The sequence below is a fragment of the Artibeus jamaicensis genome, unplaced genomic scaffold (assembly GCF_021234435.1).
Source record: "Artibeus jamaicensis isolate MK-2021 breed Jamaican fruit bat unplaced genomic scaffold, CSHL_Jam_final contig_484, whole genome shotgun sequence".
Taxonomy (NCBI): Eukaryota; Metazoa; Chordata; class Mammalia; order Chiroptera; family Phyllostomidae; genus Artibeus; species Artibeus jamaicensis.
The window spans coordinates 10,474,016-10,490,388 of NW_026521859.1; the positions used below are offsets into that span (position 1 = coordinate 10,474,016).

At 48.2% G+C, this 16,373-nt stretch overlaps 2 protein-coding genes, 1 long non-coding RNA gene and 2 pseudogenes across 4 annotated transcripts; 2 read left to right on the forward strand and 3 right to left on the reverse strand.

The window, feature by feature from the left end:
* The first annotated feature begins 251 nt into the window (after positions 1-251).
* SLC35B2 (solute carrier family 35 member B2) lies at positions 252-3,639 on the forward strand. Of its 2 annotated transcripts, XM_037142600.2 has the most exons (4): positions 252-399; positions 912-1,105; positions 1,289-1,443; positions 2,149-3,639. In XM_037142600.2, the coding sequence occupies exons 1-4, from the start codon at positions 389-391 to the stop codon at positions 3,085-3,087; spliced, it is 1,299 nt and encodes a 432-aa protein (XP_036998495.1). In that variant the 5' UTR covers positions 252-388; the 3' UTR covers positions 3,088-3,639. The 2 variants fall into 2 exon arrangements, with proteins under 2 accessions (XP_036998495.1, XP_036998496.1); XM_037142601.2 differs by lacking the exons at positions 252-399; positions 1,289-1,443 and having other exon boundaries at positions 1,025-1,105.
* A 192-nt stretch (positions 3,640-3,831) lies between these two features.
* Positions 3,832-9,656, reverse strand: HSP90AB1 (heat shock protein 90 alpha family class B member 1). Its single transcript, XM_037142599.2, has 12 exons — positions 9,549-9,656; positions 8,006-8,152; positions 7,512-7,718; positions 7,255-7,414; positions 6,957-7,090; positions 6,523-6,831; positions 5,929-6,094; positions 5,525-5,715; positions 5,258-5,405; positions 4,887-5,155; positions 4,290-4,623; positions 3,832-4,186 (listed from the first exon to the last, which is right to left on the reverse strand). The coding sequence occupies exons 2-12, from the start codon at positions 8,150-8,152 to the stop codon at positions 4,077-4,079; spliced, it is 2,175 nt and encodes a 724-aa protein (XP_036998494.1). The 5' UTR covers positions 9,549-9,656; the 3' UTR covers positions 3,832-4,076.
* Positions 6,043-7,434, forward strand: LOC128627918 (uncharacterized). Its single transcript, XR_008392210.1, has 2 exons — positions 6,043-6,129; positions 7,208-7,434. It is a non-coding gene; the product is annotated as an uncharacterized LOC128627918 (long non-coding RNA).
* A 4,485-nt stretch (positions 9,657-14,141) lies between the features above and the next one.
* Positions 14,142-14,748, reverse strand: LOC119047200 (60S ribosomal protein L21-like; annotated as a pseudogene).
* Positions 14,749-15,670: 922 nt separating this feature from the next.
* Positions 15,671-16,227, reverse strand: LOC119047219 (translationally-controlled tumor protein-like; annotated as a pseudogene).
* Positions 16,228-16,373: the final 146 nt, after the last annotated feature.

Genomic DNA, 16,373 nt, shown 5'->3' on the forward strand with positions numbered 1-16,373 from the left:
CAGAAAACAGTAACAAGGGGAAGTGCTTGGGTCCGAACCTCAATGTTTCCGCCCCTAAAATGGCAGTACCTCCCTGTCAGACCAATTGGCGTTGAGAAGTAAGGGGTGGCATGGGGCTCGGGGCTCCCCAACTCCGCGCCTAAGGCAGCAAATACCCGGGCCGCGTCTCCCTCCGGGCCGCGCGGGGGCGCTGCGGCCCGGGGCGCTGCGTGGTCGCGGCAAGGGGCGGAGGGGCGGCCGCGGGCAGGGAGGGAGGCGGGAAGATCGAGGCACTTCCGCTAGCCGCTGGCTCGTTGGCAGCTGCTCGAGACGACGGCGGGAGCGGAGGGATCGCGCGGCCCGGGGCCTCGCATTCCCCGGCCCCCCTCCGCCCCACGCGGCCCGGACCATGGTTGCCAGGTGGGGGGCTCCGGGGAGGCGAGTCCACGTGACCGAGCCCCGGCACCACGTGACTGCCGCTTCTCAGCCGGGTGGTCCAGATTGGGTCCCTGCTGCTGAGCTGTGGGCCCCACCGAGCGCTGCGGGGAGCCGACGGGACCGGCGGGGGCGGGAGCGCGGCGTGGGTTTGTGCTTTTCGGGGGACTTAGAGAGTGTCTGGCGGAGCAGTTGGGGAACCCCGGCGCCCCGGGAACCTGGAGGGCGGGGGAAAGGAAGGGGCACCGCCTCTGGCCGGAGCAGCGGGCGAGCGCTAGAGGGAACAGAGGAAACCTGTGTGGCCGGAGGGGCGGGTCTGTCCCCGGGGAGGGAAGAAGCCTTGCCTGGAGGCGCCGGCCCCCCAAGGAGAGAGAAGCTCTTTGTCCCAGCTGGGCTGCAGTAGAGGGGGGTGGGGAGGTGACTCCGGTTCCTTCTCTAGTGTGGTCACCTCTGCAGAACCCAGTGGATGATGAACCTTATGTCCGTTGTCCCCGCAGGTGGTGGGCAGTGGCGTTGCTGGTTGCTCTCCCCTCCCTGGGTGCAGGTGGGGATACCCCCGAAGCCCCTCCGGAATCATGGACCCAGCTATGGTTCTTCCGCTTTTTGGTGAATGCTGCTGGCTATGCCAGCTTTATGGTACCTGGCTACCTGCTGGTGCAGTACTTCAAGAGGAGGAACTACCTGGAGACAGGTGTGTGGGGAAAGGGTGCAAGGTCCGTATTAGGTGTTAGCCAGCCGTCCAAACAAGGATGTAGCTTGGAAAGAGGGAGGGAGGGCGGGCAGCAGGCCCAACGCAGGGCAAGCTGGCTGCTCTGGAAAAGATGATGAGGTGCTAGCAAGAAGACTGGGGCTTGACCTTGTGTGCCTTCTTCAGGCAGGGGTCTCTGCTTCCCTCTGGTGAAAGCTTGTGTGTTTGGCAATGAGCCCAAGGCCTCCGATGAGGTCCCCCTGGCTTCCCGGACAGAGCCAGCGGAGACCACTCCCACCTGGCAGGCCCTGAAGCTGCTCTTCTGTGCGGTGGGACTCCAGGTAGGTAGGCAGGCAGGCAGGCTCTGCTCCTGTTCCTGTGTTGGGTCCGGGTCTGCTTCACTGACAGGGTGCTGGTTGGTGTGTTTTGTGTCCAGACTGTACTGCCATCTTCTTAGAAGTGCTTGGAGGAAAAATAATTTTTCTTCCTCCTTTTTGTGTGTGTGTGATTTCTACTGTGCTGTATTACACTGCCCTCTGCAGTGATGTGTTTCATACACTGTAAACCCACTGAAAAAAGTTTGGGGAAGCTATTCAGCTTTCCCCCACACTTATGTGAGAGGGGACAAAGATGTTGACCTCATGGCATTTTTGAGTAAATGTTACTAGGTCCATGCATCTCATAGAACATGTTAAACTGAGAGAGGTGTCCAGTCTTCTCTAAGGATTCTTGCCTCCCTGAATTGGTCGGGAGTAGACAGGAAAATACTTGGGATGCAGTCAGCCCTGACCAGCCCTCCTGTGGGGACAGATGGGGTCTGGGCGGTTCTAAAGCACTTGCGTTTCACATCACACACACTTGATTCCCTACAAGATGAATCCAGGCTTGAGAGGGAAGGGGAAATTTTTGGTTACTACAGAGGAACCAAAATAGATACGCTGTCCTTTAAGTCATTTAAATAGCATTTTGGGGAAGAGGGGGGTTGTTGAGATCCTTTCTTGCCAGCCTTTTCCTTTTATCTTTGTTTCTACCCTCCCCGTACCCAGGCATCTTACCTGACTTGGGGAGTGCTGCAGGAAAGAGTGATGACCCGGAGCTATGGAGCTACAGCCACGTGGGCAGGTGAGCGCTTCACAGACTCTCAGTTCCTGGTGCTAATGAACCGAGTGCTGGCCCTGATCGTGGCTGGCCTCTACTGCCTTCTCTGCAAACAGCCCCGACATGGCGCACCCATGTATCGGTACTCCTTTGCCAGCCTGTCAAATGTGCTTAGCAGCTGGTGCCAATATGAAGCTCTCAAGTTTGTCAGCTTCCCCACCCAGGTGCTGGCCAAGGCCTCTAAGGTGATCCCTGTCATGCTGATGGGAAAGTTGGTGTCTCGGCGCAGCTACGAACACTGGGAATACCTGACAGCTGGCCTCATTTCCATTGGGGTCAGCATGTTTCTGCTGTCCAGTGGACCAGAGCCCCGAAGCTCCCCAGCCACCACACTCTCAGGCCTGATCCTGTTGGCAGGCTACATTGCCTTTGACAGCTTCACCTCAAACTGGCAGGATGCCCTGTTTGCCTATAAGATGTCCTCAGTGCAGATGATGTTTGGGGTCAACTTCTTCTCCTGCCTCTTCACAGTGGGCTCCCTGCTAGAGCAGGGGGCCCTCCTGGAGGGGACCCGCTTTATGGGGAGACACAGCGAGTTTGCTGCACATGCCCTGCTGCTCTCCATCTGCTCTGCATGTGGCCAGCTCTTCATCTTCTACACCATTGGACAGTTTGGGGCTGCAGTCTTCACCATCATCATGACTCTCCGCCAGGCCTTTGCCATTCTCCTCTCCTGCCTCCTCTATGGCCACACCATCACTGTGGTGGGTGGGCTGGGGGTAGCTGTGGTCTTTGCTGCCCTCCTGCTCAGAGTCTACGCCCGGGGCCGTTTAAAGCAACGGGGAAAGAAGGCTGTGCCCATTGAGTCCCCTGTGCAGAAGGTTTGAGGGATCTGAGGCAAAATGAAGACCCTTTAATTGTACTTTACCACATCGTTTTCCCACTTCTACTGTAATTTATCAGAGGCAACCAGTGCAGGCATTTTCTCCGTATCGCAAACCAGCTCTGCAGTTAAGGATACGGAGACCAGGAGGCAGCCTTCCCTTCTGCCTTAAGTCACCAGTGTTCTACGAGGCACAATTCTTGAGCCCCAGGGTAGAGGTACCTTCCAGTGTTTCCCCCTGAAGTTCCCTGGTCTTGCCCATTGGCACTGCTACCAAACTCATCTGTGCTTGTCACCTGCCCCAAATACACACCCTTTTATTAGACTTCCCTCCCAGACCTACATTTGGTGGCTGTAGGCAGTATGCTGCTCTCCTAGGATAAATGAAAGCTGGTGCTGTGCTAGGGGAAGGGGAGAGCCGTACCCAGCAACACCACCTTCTGTGCTCCTGGATCCCTGGGCTCTGCTCCATGAGCCAGTTGCAGGTTTTGGTACCTTGGAAGTGTAACTTTCTGCTCTCATAATCTTATTTTATTAAATTGCTTCAATAGGCTTGGTCCTGTGTTTTGGGTGACAAATACATGCTTTATAGAGACTGAAATGGTATGAACATGGTAGTTCTCTAGTCAGTGTTGTATGACTTCAACTGCTACTGATGTGCTACTGTGTCCAGTGAGACTGCTGAGAAAGTATATCTAAGGGGACTCTGAAGGCAGAATTCTACCCACCTTGTGAGAGCAAAACTATATAAAACTACATCTTCTTTATTTTGCATCCTTTAATTTCAGAACAAAATAAAAATACACAACAGCATCCAAACCCAACGTCAAATGAGAAGGGAAGGCTTGAGGCCCTCCTAACCTGCTTTAGGCAAAGACAGGAAAAAACCCCACTAAACAGCAGAGGAAACCAGGTGGGCTCAGGCCACTCAGGGCTGCAGGGGAAGCCATGAAAACACTACACAGAGGACACAAGGTCTGCAGGTAGAAACTCCTAATCTACTTCTTCCATGCGAGAGGCATCCTCATCACCCTCAAGGGGGGGGATCTCATCAGGAACAGCAGCACTGGGTTCTTCTGTTGTCACTTCGTCTTCATCAATCCCTAAAAGAAAAAAGTGTCACAAGATTTGACCCAAGTTGTAGCTATCCCCACAAGACCAGCTCCCCAACTCCTTGTCACAACTCGGGTTGGCAGGGATGCTCACCTAGGCCCAGCTTGATCATTCGATAGATGCGGTTGGAGTGGGTCTGGGGATCCTCGAGTGAGAAGCCAGAAGACAGCAGCGCAGTTTCAAACAACAACACCACAAGGTCCTTCACTGCCTTGTCATTCCTGTCTGCCTCTGCCTTCTGCCGCAGAGTCTCCACAATGGGGTGGTCAGGGTTGATCTCCAGGTGCTTTTTGGCCATCATGTAGCCCATTGTAGAGTTATCACGTAGTGCCTGGGCTTTCATGATACGCTCCATATTAGCTGTCCAGCCGTAAGTGCTAGTCACAATACAGCAGGGTGAAGACACAAGCCTATTGGAGATTGTTACCTGTAGACAATCACAAAAACCTTAAGTTTATATTAAACCAGCTTACCACTTGGAGGTAAAAGGGTATTTTAAGTTCTATTCTCAAAATTGCCTAACCTTTGCCAAATTTTGGCAACCTTAAACTTGCCTGCTCAAGAAAGCAAGAGGTCAGGTGGATCTTAAATTAGGTTGCTTAAAACCACTCTGTGTAGCAACACCAGGTTCTAAGGGAAACAGTCCTGGAGGCCTCTGTTACAAGACAGATCAGTCTCAGAATTGCTTACCTTCTCAACCTTCTTATCCAAGATCTCTTTCATGAGTTTGCAGAGATTCTCAAACTTGGCCTTGCTCTCTTCCATTTTCTTCTTCTCCTCTTCATCCTCAGGTAGTTCCAGGCCCTCCTTGGTAACTGAGACCAAGCTCTTCCCATCAAACTCCTTGAGCTGCTGTACACAGTACTCATCGATGGGCTCTGTCATGTACACCACCTCAAAGCCCCGCTTCCGCACGCGCTCCACAAAAGCAGAGTTGGCAACTTGCTCTTTGCTCTCACCTGTAGGGTTATTATTGAATTCAGACCAAAAAGCCTCATACCACCAGTTCCCAGGCATCCCTAAATGTCCCCCAAATCCCTACACCTTAGACTCCAACGCACCAGTGATGTAATAGATGGACTTCTGGGTCTCCTTCATGCGAGAGACATATTCCGAAAGGGAAGTCATTTCATCCCCAGATTGGGAGGTGTGATAGCGCAGAAGCTCAGAAAGGCGTCGCCGATTGGTTGAGTCTTCATGAATTCCAAGCTTTAAGGGTGGAAAGAAAAAAAAAACAATCTCACTTGGAAATAACCTCTTATCCTCTATTGTGAATATAAAAAAAAATTCCATTGTAATCTTAAAGTATGCATTTGCTGCCTCCTTACCTTTAGGTTTTTAGAGAATGCCTCATAGAATTTCTTATAGTTCTCCTTGTCTTCTGCCAGCTCAGAGAAGAGCTCAAGGCACTTCTTAACAATGTTTTTACGGATGACCTTCAGGATTTTGCTCTGCTGGAGCATCTCTCGGGAGATGTTCAGGGGCAGGTCCTCAGAGTCAACCACACCACGGATGAAGTCTGCAATCACACACAAAGCAAGCTCAGTTAAAACAACAGGTAGATGAGGTGGTTCATCTAGATTCAGCAAAATACATTTTTCCACTGAATCTTCCTTCACTGGCTATGTTGCAGAGAATCCTTATGTAAGAAAAGACTTCAGTTCCCCTGAGAATGCTTTAAGTGTCATAGAACTTTACCCAGCTAGGTAACATTAGGCCACAGGATACTCACTGAGGTACTCTGGTATCAATTCATCACAGCTGTCCATGATGAACACACGGCGGACATACAGTTTGATGTTGTTCTTCTTCTTCTTATTCTCAAAGAGGTCAAAAGGAGCCCGACGGGGAATGAACAGCAATGCCCTGAATTCCAACTGCCCTTCTACAGAGAAGTGCTGAAATTCAAGATAAGCCAACAACACATTTCAAGGTTATGCATAGCTTCTGGACCCAACACCAAATTATCAAACTGTTTGAAACAAAGATCTTCCCACAGAATGAGCACTGTATAGGGCAGCTGTTGAGAAAATTAATCTTTAACATCCTAAATGATCTAGAATACTACAGACTATATATAACCCTTGGGCCAATGAGAACAGTTAAAACTGAACCCAGCATGTGTTAGGCTACCATAGAAACAAAGAGGTGTCACTGGGAAGGATGTTATTTCTCCACCCTCAAAGTGTCATCCATAAACAAACTCATGTGGCTACACGCCATTCACAATTCCCAGCTACCAACCAGTTGTGCACGTTGCATCTAACACCATCGATGCCCTTCCACTTGTGCTCTTCTCCTTGAGCCACCATACAGGGTTTCTCACCTTGACTGCCAAGTGGTCTTCCCAGTCATTGGTAAGGCTCTTATAAAATTCTCCGTATTCCTCCTGGGTGATGTCATCAGGGTTTCTGGTCCAAATGGGCTTTGTCTTGTTCAGTTCTTCATGATCGATGTATTTCTCCTTAATCTTCTTTGTTTTCTTTTTCTTATCCTTAGCACTATCATCCTCCTCATCTGAGCCCACATCTTCAATCTTGGGTTTCTCCTCGTCATCTTTGTCTTCCTCTTCTTTCTCCCCCTTCTCTTCCTCTGCTTCATCATCACTGATTTCTTTCTCTCGTTCCTTCTCCAACTGCAAGTACCAAGGACAACAGTTTCAGAGTACAGAACACCAGAGAAAAGAAAAAAACCCAACAACCATGCAATTCTCCAGAGAAGCAGATACCATTCATGTGAGGGTTTCCAGTCCATACTCACATAAAGGGTAATGGGATAACCGATGAACTGTGAGTGCTTCTTCACCACTTCTTTGACCCGCCTCTCCTCTAAGTATTCTGTCTGATCTTCTTTAAGGTGAAGAATCACTTTGGTGCCCCGGCCAATGGGTTCACCTAAGAAATAGAGAGAGAAAGGCACTCACGATCTAGTGTAAGGAAATGAAACTAAATGCAGAGCTGTAGTGAAAGGTAACTGCTTTACAGATAAGCTACTTGAGATGTCTATTTCAGGTTTCCCCAGAATTCAAACTGACACCTTTACAGGAAAGCCAGCCTACCATGGTCAGCTCGCACTGTGAAGGAACCTCCAGCAGAAGACTCCCAGGCATACTGCTCATCATCATTGTGCTTTGTGATCACTACTACTTTCTCTGCCACCAAGTACGCAGAATAAAAGCCAACACCAAATTGTCCAATCATGGAGATGTCTGCACCAGCCTGCCACACACACACACACACACAAAGTCAAAGTTTTGAAAAAATAGAAAGCCAAAGGACATGCATAAATGGTGTGCCTAGCTGAAAGACCATATACCTGAAGAGCCTCCATAAATGCTTTTGTACCAGACTTGGCAATGGTTCCCAGATTATTTACGAGATCAGCTTTGGTCATGCCAATGCCTGTGTCTACCAGAGTCAAAGTGCGCTCCTGGGGATTGGGGATGATGTCAATTTTCAGTTCTTTACCACTGTCCAACTTGGAAGGGTCAGTCAGGCTCTCATAACGTATCTTGTCCAAGGCCTAAAAACACAAGTTATCATTTGTACAGTTCTGCTTTCTTAAAACCCACCTCTTCACCCAAAAGAAAAATTTTTTGCTATTTACTCCCAAATAGCCTCAAATCTGCTAACCCTTAACTTGAGGTTTAAGAACCACATACAGCTGCCTACAATATTCCAGCTATCCACATAAACCAAGACAAGCTTTTTTTTTGAACACCAGGTTTATCCCCCTTCAATAGTAAACCCCACAAAATCCCCTAAAATAAAGCAAACACCACCACCCATGAAGACCTGCAGGGTACTCACATCAGAAGCATTACTGATCAACTCCCGGAGGAAAATTTCCTTGTTAGAGTAGAAGGTGTTGATGATGAGAGACATGAGTTGGGCAATTTCTGCCTGGAAGGCAAAAGTCTCCACCTCCTCCTCTCCATGGTGCACTTCCTCAGGCATCTAAAATTTAAAAAGTGAAAAATTACAAAGGAACATGATGGCCTGAATTTAAGACTACTAAAGTTCACTCCAATTATAATGAAGACATGAAAAATTTTAGTTCAAACTGGTTTGAGCTGAGTACTATCCATTTCCAAGAAACTAAAGAGCCCTTTCCTCAAAAATTTCAAGCTGTAGACCTGAAACCAATTAATTGGAAACCAACTGAGTGGGCAGAAAGGTAACATGTTCTTCAACAAAACACAAGGTCAAGGCTTTTGGAGGTCAAACTAAGCATCACCTAGCAACTTCTTAGAAATGCAGAATAGTGACCCCAACCTACGCTATCTCAAATAACACTCCCTCGTAATCCACATAGATATTTGAAGTTAGAAATCACTGACTACACTTATGTTACCTTTTCTGGTACTAAGTGAATGGAAAAAAACCCAAGATCACTAGTTCTACGTTACACGGTAATGATCTGAAACTGCTCCCTCATTAGGCAGGTGCTGCCTGACCGGTAAGGGAGGATAACCTCTGAGGTATCTGTGGGATACCAGTCTGGGTATCCATTATTAGGACGAAAAAACCCCAGTGAAACAAAAAGCTCAATCGTGATCCTTCAGCACATGTGACTATATAAAGTATAGGGCTAGGCCAAACACAACTAAGATGGTGGCCTTGGTCCAACAGGCCGACCCTCCTCACAGCAGGACAACGGTCAGCCTGAAAGACGCGAGGAGGGGGCGCCACCGCGCAGCCTCCCTGCGTCCCAGCATCCGGGCACCTGGGCGGGGCGCGCTGGGCTCCAGAAGCTTCCAGAACAATCTCAGCTCTGGGGTGGGGGGGAGGGGGGAAGAAGGAAGGAAACCAAGATTAATATTCCCGTGCCTGCCCCCTTCTCTCCTCCTTCTGCAACCAGACTGAAAGATCTGCAAGCACGATGGGCCAGTGGAGATCTAAACCCTTCCTAGCCGCGGCCCGTCACATTTGAAAAACGCGTCCTAGAAAGAGCTATGGCAAAGCCAGGCCATACCACGCTGTGCTGAGTCACTCGAGTAGCACACCTACCACCCACCACTCCTGCGGACCCTCCAGCCACCCGTAGCCGCGTCCGGAAATGAAGGGGCAAAGATGGCAGCGTTCCAGGCCGGCGCTGCCACCACGTGCAACGCCCACTACTGGCCCAAGTCCATTCCAAGGCCCACCTCAGCCGAAATTAGTCGCTTGGGGAAAACCCTGCCGCCTAAGCACATTAGTAAAAGCGAACTACAATCTAGAGCCATTGCCTCCCCCCCACCCCCCACCCTACCCAAGAAAGGCCATCTGGCACAACGAAATCTTTGAAAAGAGACGAACGAAACTCGAAAGGACACTCAAGATAAAAGCATTTAGAAAAAGGTCGTAACCTTACCTCGAGAGTGAAGAGATGCAAGTACTAGCAAGCAGGGACTATTTTTGGCTCACACAACGCAAACTGCGTGCGCGAGGTTGACTCAAGAGAAGGACTGTGTGCACCCAGCCGCTCTATATAGGGCGAAGCACACTCAGCTGCCCGCCCACGGATCCCTCCGCCTTAAAGAAGGATGTCTGTCAGCCTCGCACCTGCCGCCGCCCGCCCACCTTGACGTAATGGCCCAGATAGATAAGGAGGTGGTGAAGAGCGGGAGGGGCCGGCCTGACTCTTTTACGTGGTTCTACCGCCGCACTTCCAAGGCTTGGAACTAGGAATTGGGACTGTTCAGATGACTTAGTGGTGGTCCTAGAAGGGAGGATCTCGCAGATTACTCCAAACACCTGTGAGTCAGGCGCTTCCACCCATTTGAGCCAACTTCCACCCATTCGTGCCAGCTTCGACAGACACCTAAAAATGGGGAGTGGGAAGCGGCCAATCACTATGACCTTCCTTCCCAAGCTCGACTTTCCTCCTAGAATCTACCCTACACATTCATACGCCCCGGTAAGGGTAAGGGTTTGGGGTGGTTTTTTCTTTTTCCCCCTCCTGGGGATGTTGCGGAATTCCAGGTGCAACTACGGGCAGATCCCATATCCCGGCCCTCTGGTGGGCTGGAAGAAGGGCCGGCGTTTAGCCGAAGGGCGTGGCTTTGGCTAGGGGTGGGGGACAACCGGCCTGGGCTGGCGGGGTGGGGGCGGGGTGGACTCTTTGTCTGCGTGCGGCGGAAGGAGCGATGGTGGTTGTACAGCTATTACTTCCAGCAGTTTCCAAGCCTGACACGAGATTGCGCTCCCGCCCCGCCTACCCCGCCCCCTTCACAGAGGCTTTGCCCCGCCTGCTGCGGCGTGGGCCATATCTCTGCGGCGACTCCGCCCCACCACAGTTCCGCCCAGGTCCCAGCGGTGATTGTGTCCCCAGTCCTCGGTGCTCTAGGAAATAGCTTGCTGGACTCTCTTCGCCACCCACTGGGCCCAACTAGCCTGGCACTGCCTCCGGGTGGAATGGAGCTTAAAGGTAAAAATTGATTGACTCCTTCCTCTCCTATGTCAATCACACAGCACCCGGGTCTGCAGGCCCCGCCTTCAGAGAGCCGAGAAGCGGACTGGAGTGCTACTCGACAGACCCTACCCAGCCTCTGCAGATGCCCACGTGTGTGGAACGCAGAGACCTGCAACCTTGCTACATGAGCACATAGAGCTGTTTCTCAGTCTGGTTTCTTCTTTTAGCCCTCATCTCTCTGCAGCTGCAGAGGATGGTTGGCAGGACTTCTTGGAGGCTTCATGAAGAGGCCGGCTGTAGAGCCTCAGCTTCAGGACACCAGAACCAACTTGATTTCTTCAGCTGTGGCGCGCAAGTCCCCAGGCGGTGTGCCTACCAAACGAGCTTCAAGAGGCATGGGCCTCCAGGTTCTTCCAGCCAGGAGAGAATGGCCACTCCCTGCTCTGTGGATAGTCATCAAATTCCCTTGCCAGTCCATTTTGTCCGATCCTGGAATGCTGAGAATGGGTTCCTCCTACCACCACCCGCAGTCCTTCCTTGGTGCCCAGTCTTCCTTTCTTCATATTTTCTTTGTTCCTGTGTTGAATTCCAGTGAACAAAGGACCCTTGCTTTCCTTGCCCCACATTCCAGACCTCATCACCCCTGCCACAGCCACCCCAATTTCATCTCTCCTTACCCATGTAGTCCTCTTCATTATGGTCTGTGAGAAGGCTGAGGCTGGGAGATGTCAATGAGTGTGGGAAGCAGCATGGTGCTGGTGCCAGGAAAGCCCCAAGATGCTCCCTTGCTAATCAAAATCTCAAACTAGGAACATCATCCCTCAGCACACCCTCTCTGCCTCTCTGGCAAAAGGGGCGTAGCTAATTAAAAATCTATGCTAGAATTCACAAAGCAATCACAGTATCTCACAGCCTGTGAAGAGGTAAAAGTGAGTCTGTACATTTTATGGACAGGGAAAGAAAGGCTTCAGTGACTGCCCCAGGGTGGAGCATTTGCTCCACTAGCTCCCTTGCTTCCTGCTCCAGAGTAGTGGGAATGCTGTTCCCCCTCTCAGGTCCCAAGTCCAAAGCAGAGAAGGAATTGCTCCTGTGTATCAGTGTCAGGACCAGAGACTCCCCTGGTTTCCTAATGGAAAAATCTTACATCTTGCACCAGCAGAGAAATTTAACCTTCTCTCTGGAAGCTTTCCAAGATGATTTCCAAGAAGCCTTAACACCTGGGGGTGCAGAGGTGCATAAGAAGGACAGGGAGCCCTGACCAGTGTGGCTCAGTTGATGGGGTGTCATTCTGGAAAGCAAAAGGTCCTTGGTTCAATTATCCATCAGGGCACAGGTCTGGATTGTGAGTTCAATCCCCAGTTAGGGCGCATGTGAGAGGCAACAGATCAATGTTTCTCTTTCACATTGATGTGTCTCTCCCTTTCTTCCTTCTGCTCTCTCTAAAATTGAATAGTAAAATATAGTCTTTTTCTTTTAAGGATGGAGTCCTCAGCTCAGTGAGGACCACAGCAGGTCAAGTGTGAATCAGCAATGTGGGAGAAGATAGGGGACTTTCTAGCTCAGCCTGGAGAAGGCAGCAGGCTCAGGGCTAGGGCTAGCCAGGCTACAGTGTAGAAAAGCATGACAAGATGTAGCCCTGACAGAGGGACTATAGTCCCAGAAGCTTTGAGGAAGGTAGGAGGAGCTGAAAGTGACCCTTAGGGCAGGCAGGAGTCAAGTCACAGAGGGCCACAAATGCCATCCTGAGACATTCCAGCCCTAACTAAGGGTGAGAGAAGCCACCAAAGATTATTAAAGATGGCTTAAAACCCCCAGTTCTCCAGAAGCTTATTCCCAGCAGCACTTGCAATGCCTGATGTTCCCAAGATACCTGTTATTCCCCATTAGGCCTCACAAGACCCAGCCCAGCCTTTTGCTGTCCTGGAGGGCAGCCAGATGAAGCAAGACTGACTATGGCCTGCAGCTGAAAGGCCTGTTGCTTGTTTTTGTATGGCCCATGGGTAAGAATAGGTTTTTTAATATTTTTTTAATGTTGGGGAAAACATTTTAAAGGTAATATTTGGCACGTGGAAAGTATGAAATTTGAATTTGTGTACATGAAGTTTCACCAAAAATAGCCACACTCAAACTCACTTGTTTACCCGTCTTTGATGGCTCTCACACTGTTATGGTGTGGTTGATAGTTGTGACAGAAACCACATAGCTTGCGAAGTCTAAAATACTTAGTCTTCACCTGTTTTGAAAGGTTTGCAGACCCCTGATCCAGCTATAGCTAGGTGAGGTCTTGGAGGGTGCATAGAGACTCAGCCTGGGCAGAGACCTCCTGCTGCTGTTCACACAGGGAGTTCTCTTGCTGGGGGTCAGGGAGGGAGCTCTGCTCCTCCCTGTCAGTTCTGGTCCTTCCCAGTTCCATAGGGCTTACCTCTCTGAATTCTACAGGAAAGGCCCTGAACTAACATTTCTTAAAAGCCAATAAATAGACTTGACGTTCATATATGTTAGTTGAGCAGGTCTGCATGTCCAGCCTGGGTTTCATTTCTTTGCCTCAGTTTCTGCATTCTGCTAGGACATGAGTCTCTTGCACAACTTTTGCTTACTTTATTGTTATTAATTTTTTTTTTCAGATGTGAACCTTTAATGGCAGCTAATATGCATCGTTTGTTATGTTAGACATACAATGAGGTTCAAAAGGGCAGATGTCGTTACGGAATACACCAGAACCCAAAAAAAAACCAGGTTTCCTAGATTCCAAAGCACTTATTACTATCACATTTCACTGGAGAAAACTGAACACCACTAACATTGAGTTTACCCACTTGCAGCATTGACTAAAGCTACAAAAATGAATAGGTTCTTGTCCATTAGTGGGGAAGAGAGCACTAACTGTTGAGTTTTCCATTTCAAATAAACTGATGTTATGCTACAGGCATCACGGAACACTGAAGGCAGCTAGGATAGGATGTCATCAATTCGTTTCTAAATGTCAGATGTTTTTGCCACATCCAAGTAAATATCCAGGAAGCAACAGAGTAATTCAAATGTGCTCCAACCATACAAAGTAGCTTTAAAACATTCCCATTAATATGAAGCAATGTAACACTAGTGACTAAGACCTGATGATGGAGCCAAACTGCCTAGGTTTGAATCTCCTTGGGCAAGTTAATTGTGCCTCAGCTTTCTTTTATGTAAAATGGGCTAAACATGTAAAGAATGCAACACAACATATTAAATGTAATACAGACATTTATCCTTAGGAGAAAAAAAGGTATTCTAAACCGAATTACCAAACACTATTATTTTCTAAGCCATGTTCCATGACAGGTGGAAGCAACTCAGAACTATTATGTAGCTCACAAACAAAGGCTACTCAAAGTAATCTATTTTTAAGTACCAGACTTCAAAGCAAGTTTCCGATCCTTAAAATACAGCTATTTTATGATCTAATTATAAGTAATCAACTTTCCTTGAGCTTAACTATAATGCAACAGATGCTGTTTCCTAATCAATGGAGTACATTCTTTGTTGCAAATAAGCCACACCTCACATCGTTCAGCCAGAAAAAAACACTAAATTCCTTTAGTAAAGACATCACCCAATATATTCAACATTTTTATCAGTATAGAAGTCTTTTATTTTTTTCACACTCATCATGCCATGAATTCATAGGGAGTGGGTTCCAGCGGCTCAGACTCCTTTCCATTGGTTCTCACAAAGTGTGCTTCTCTGGGTGGAGCAGGCTGACGCTTCAGCTGAACCCAGGTACCTTTCTCTTTGGCTTCCTTCTTTTTCTGATCATTTTCTTTCACACGTTTCAGGAAGCTATCTCGACTCTTCGAGTGCTTAATGTGCTCAATTCGTACATTAATTCTTTTGGCAAGAATCTTACCCTTCTTTGTTTACAACAATGCCCACCGCTTGCTGGGCGACATTGTACACTCTTCCAGTTTTGCCATGGTAACATTTGTGGGGCATTCCTTTTTGAACAGTGCCCATTCCCTTGATATCTACAATATCACCTTTCTTGTAGATCCGCATGTATGTAGCCAAAGGAACAACTCCATGTTTTCTAAAAGGCCTAGAGAACATGTAACGGGTACCTCTCCTCTTTCCCTTTGTGTTAGTCATTTTGGCGAATTACTGGAAGATGGCGGTTCCGGCCGAAAAGTATTGTTATTAATTTTTGATGCTATGGCAAATAGAAAGTTTCCTTCAATTTCTGTTTTCCAACAAGTTTGAAAGCAACTGATTTTATCCATGCAACTTGATAAAACTACCTTCTTTTTTCAGATTTTATTTATTTACTTTTAGAGAGAGGGGAAGAGAGGGAAAAAGAGAAACATCAATGGGTTACCTCTGGCAGGTTCCCAACCTGGGACTGCAGCCCAGGCATGTGCCCTGACTGGGAATCGAACGGGTGACTGCTTTATGGGAGGACACTCAAATGAGCCACGCCAGTCAGGGCTTACTTCTTAATTTGTCCATCAGTTTTTGGTGTTTTCTAGGTACGACCCATCTACCATCTGAGAACAAAGACAGTTCGGCTCCTCCCTTTCTGTACCTTGTATTTCTTACACCTTGTTATACTGCACCAGCTAAGAACCTGCAGGAAAATGATGAGTGGAAACAATAATTCTGGGTATTCCTGTCTCATTTCTGATCAGAAGAGGAAAGCTTCCAACTTCATTATTGAGCATAGTATTTACTTTTTTTTAATTCCTAACTTGTTGCAATTTTAATCTGAATAGATATGACAATTATTTTTCTGCATCTATTGAGAAAATCATTTAGATTTTTCTTTATTTCTATGTTTAACTCATAAATGACTTATTAATAGTGGATTGAAATAATCTATTTCTTTAAAGTTTTGTGGAATTCACCTATAAAACTGCCTGAGTCTATTGTTTTCTGTATGAACATTTTAACTAAGGACTCAAGAATTTTTTTAGTTTAAATGCATTTATTTTTAGACAACCTACATGGCATGGTTTTTTCCTTAAAAACAAGGCCTCTGCTCCGAATAAATCAAGGTCAAAATAAATGAGGAGTCCAAGTCCTATTTGTCCTAGTCCTGAGGTGTGGATGAAGAGCAGCAGCTGGTTATGATGAAAGGTGATAGGCCCAAATTTCCAAATTTATTAACTTTTTTTCATTTCTAAACCATACTTACAGAAAATCCCATATGGGTCGCAACATCGTCACAGTCGTCCAGCAGAGCCACCATGCCATCTGGGTTTGTGTTTTCACCAATAAAGGACTGGTAGTTTCTGAAATTAGTACAGATGTGCTTAATTTGTTCTGCAGCCCCTGTCATAATAGGCTCTACTCTTTCTGGTCTCTGTTTTTCAAGTTTCCCTTTGATTGATTTCATGTAACTTTGATGTACTCATAGCCTTCTTTTGTGAAGCTGGCTTCCTCCAAACGATGGTTGCTGACAGTATCATCTCTGGTGATTACTGTCCCTGGGGGTCTCCAGTGGAGGCATTTCCACCAGTGGATGAGTCATCAGTGTTACCCTCTGTCATACTGACCGTCTTCCCCACCACCTCCAGGCACAGCCCTTCTGCTCTCGCCCTCCCGGGTCTTGTAGATACTAAAGAACATCTCATTTGTGGCCGATGCGGTCTGGGTAGATGATCATGATGGCGGCTGGAAGGAGACTGCGGTGGAGCTGGCTTAGCAGGAGCCACCCAGCCGGTACGGTGCAGCCTGAGCGGTGCTTGACTGGGGTGGGGGGTGGCAAAGCTCAAGGGGTTTTGTTTGTTTGTTTTTAATTTTTGAACTAAA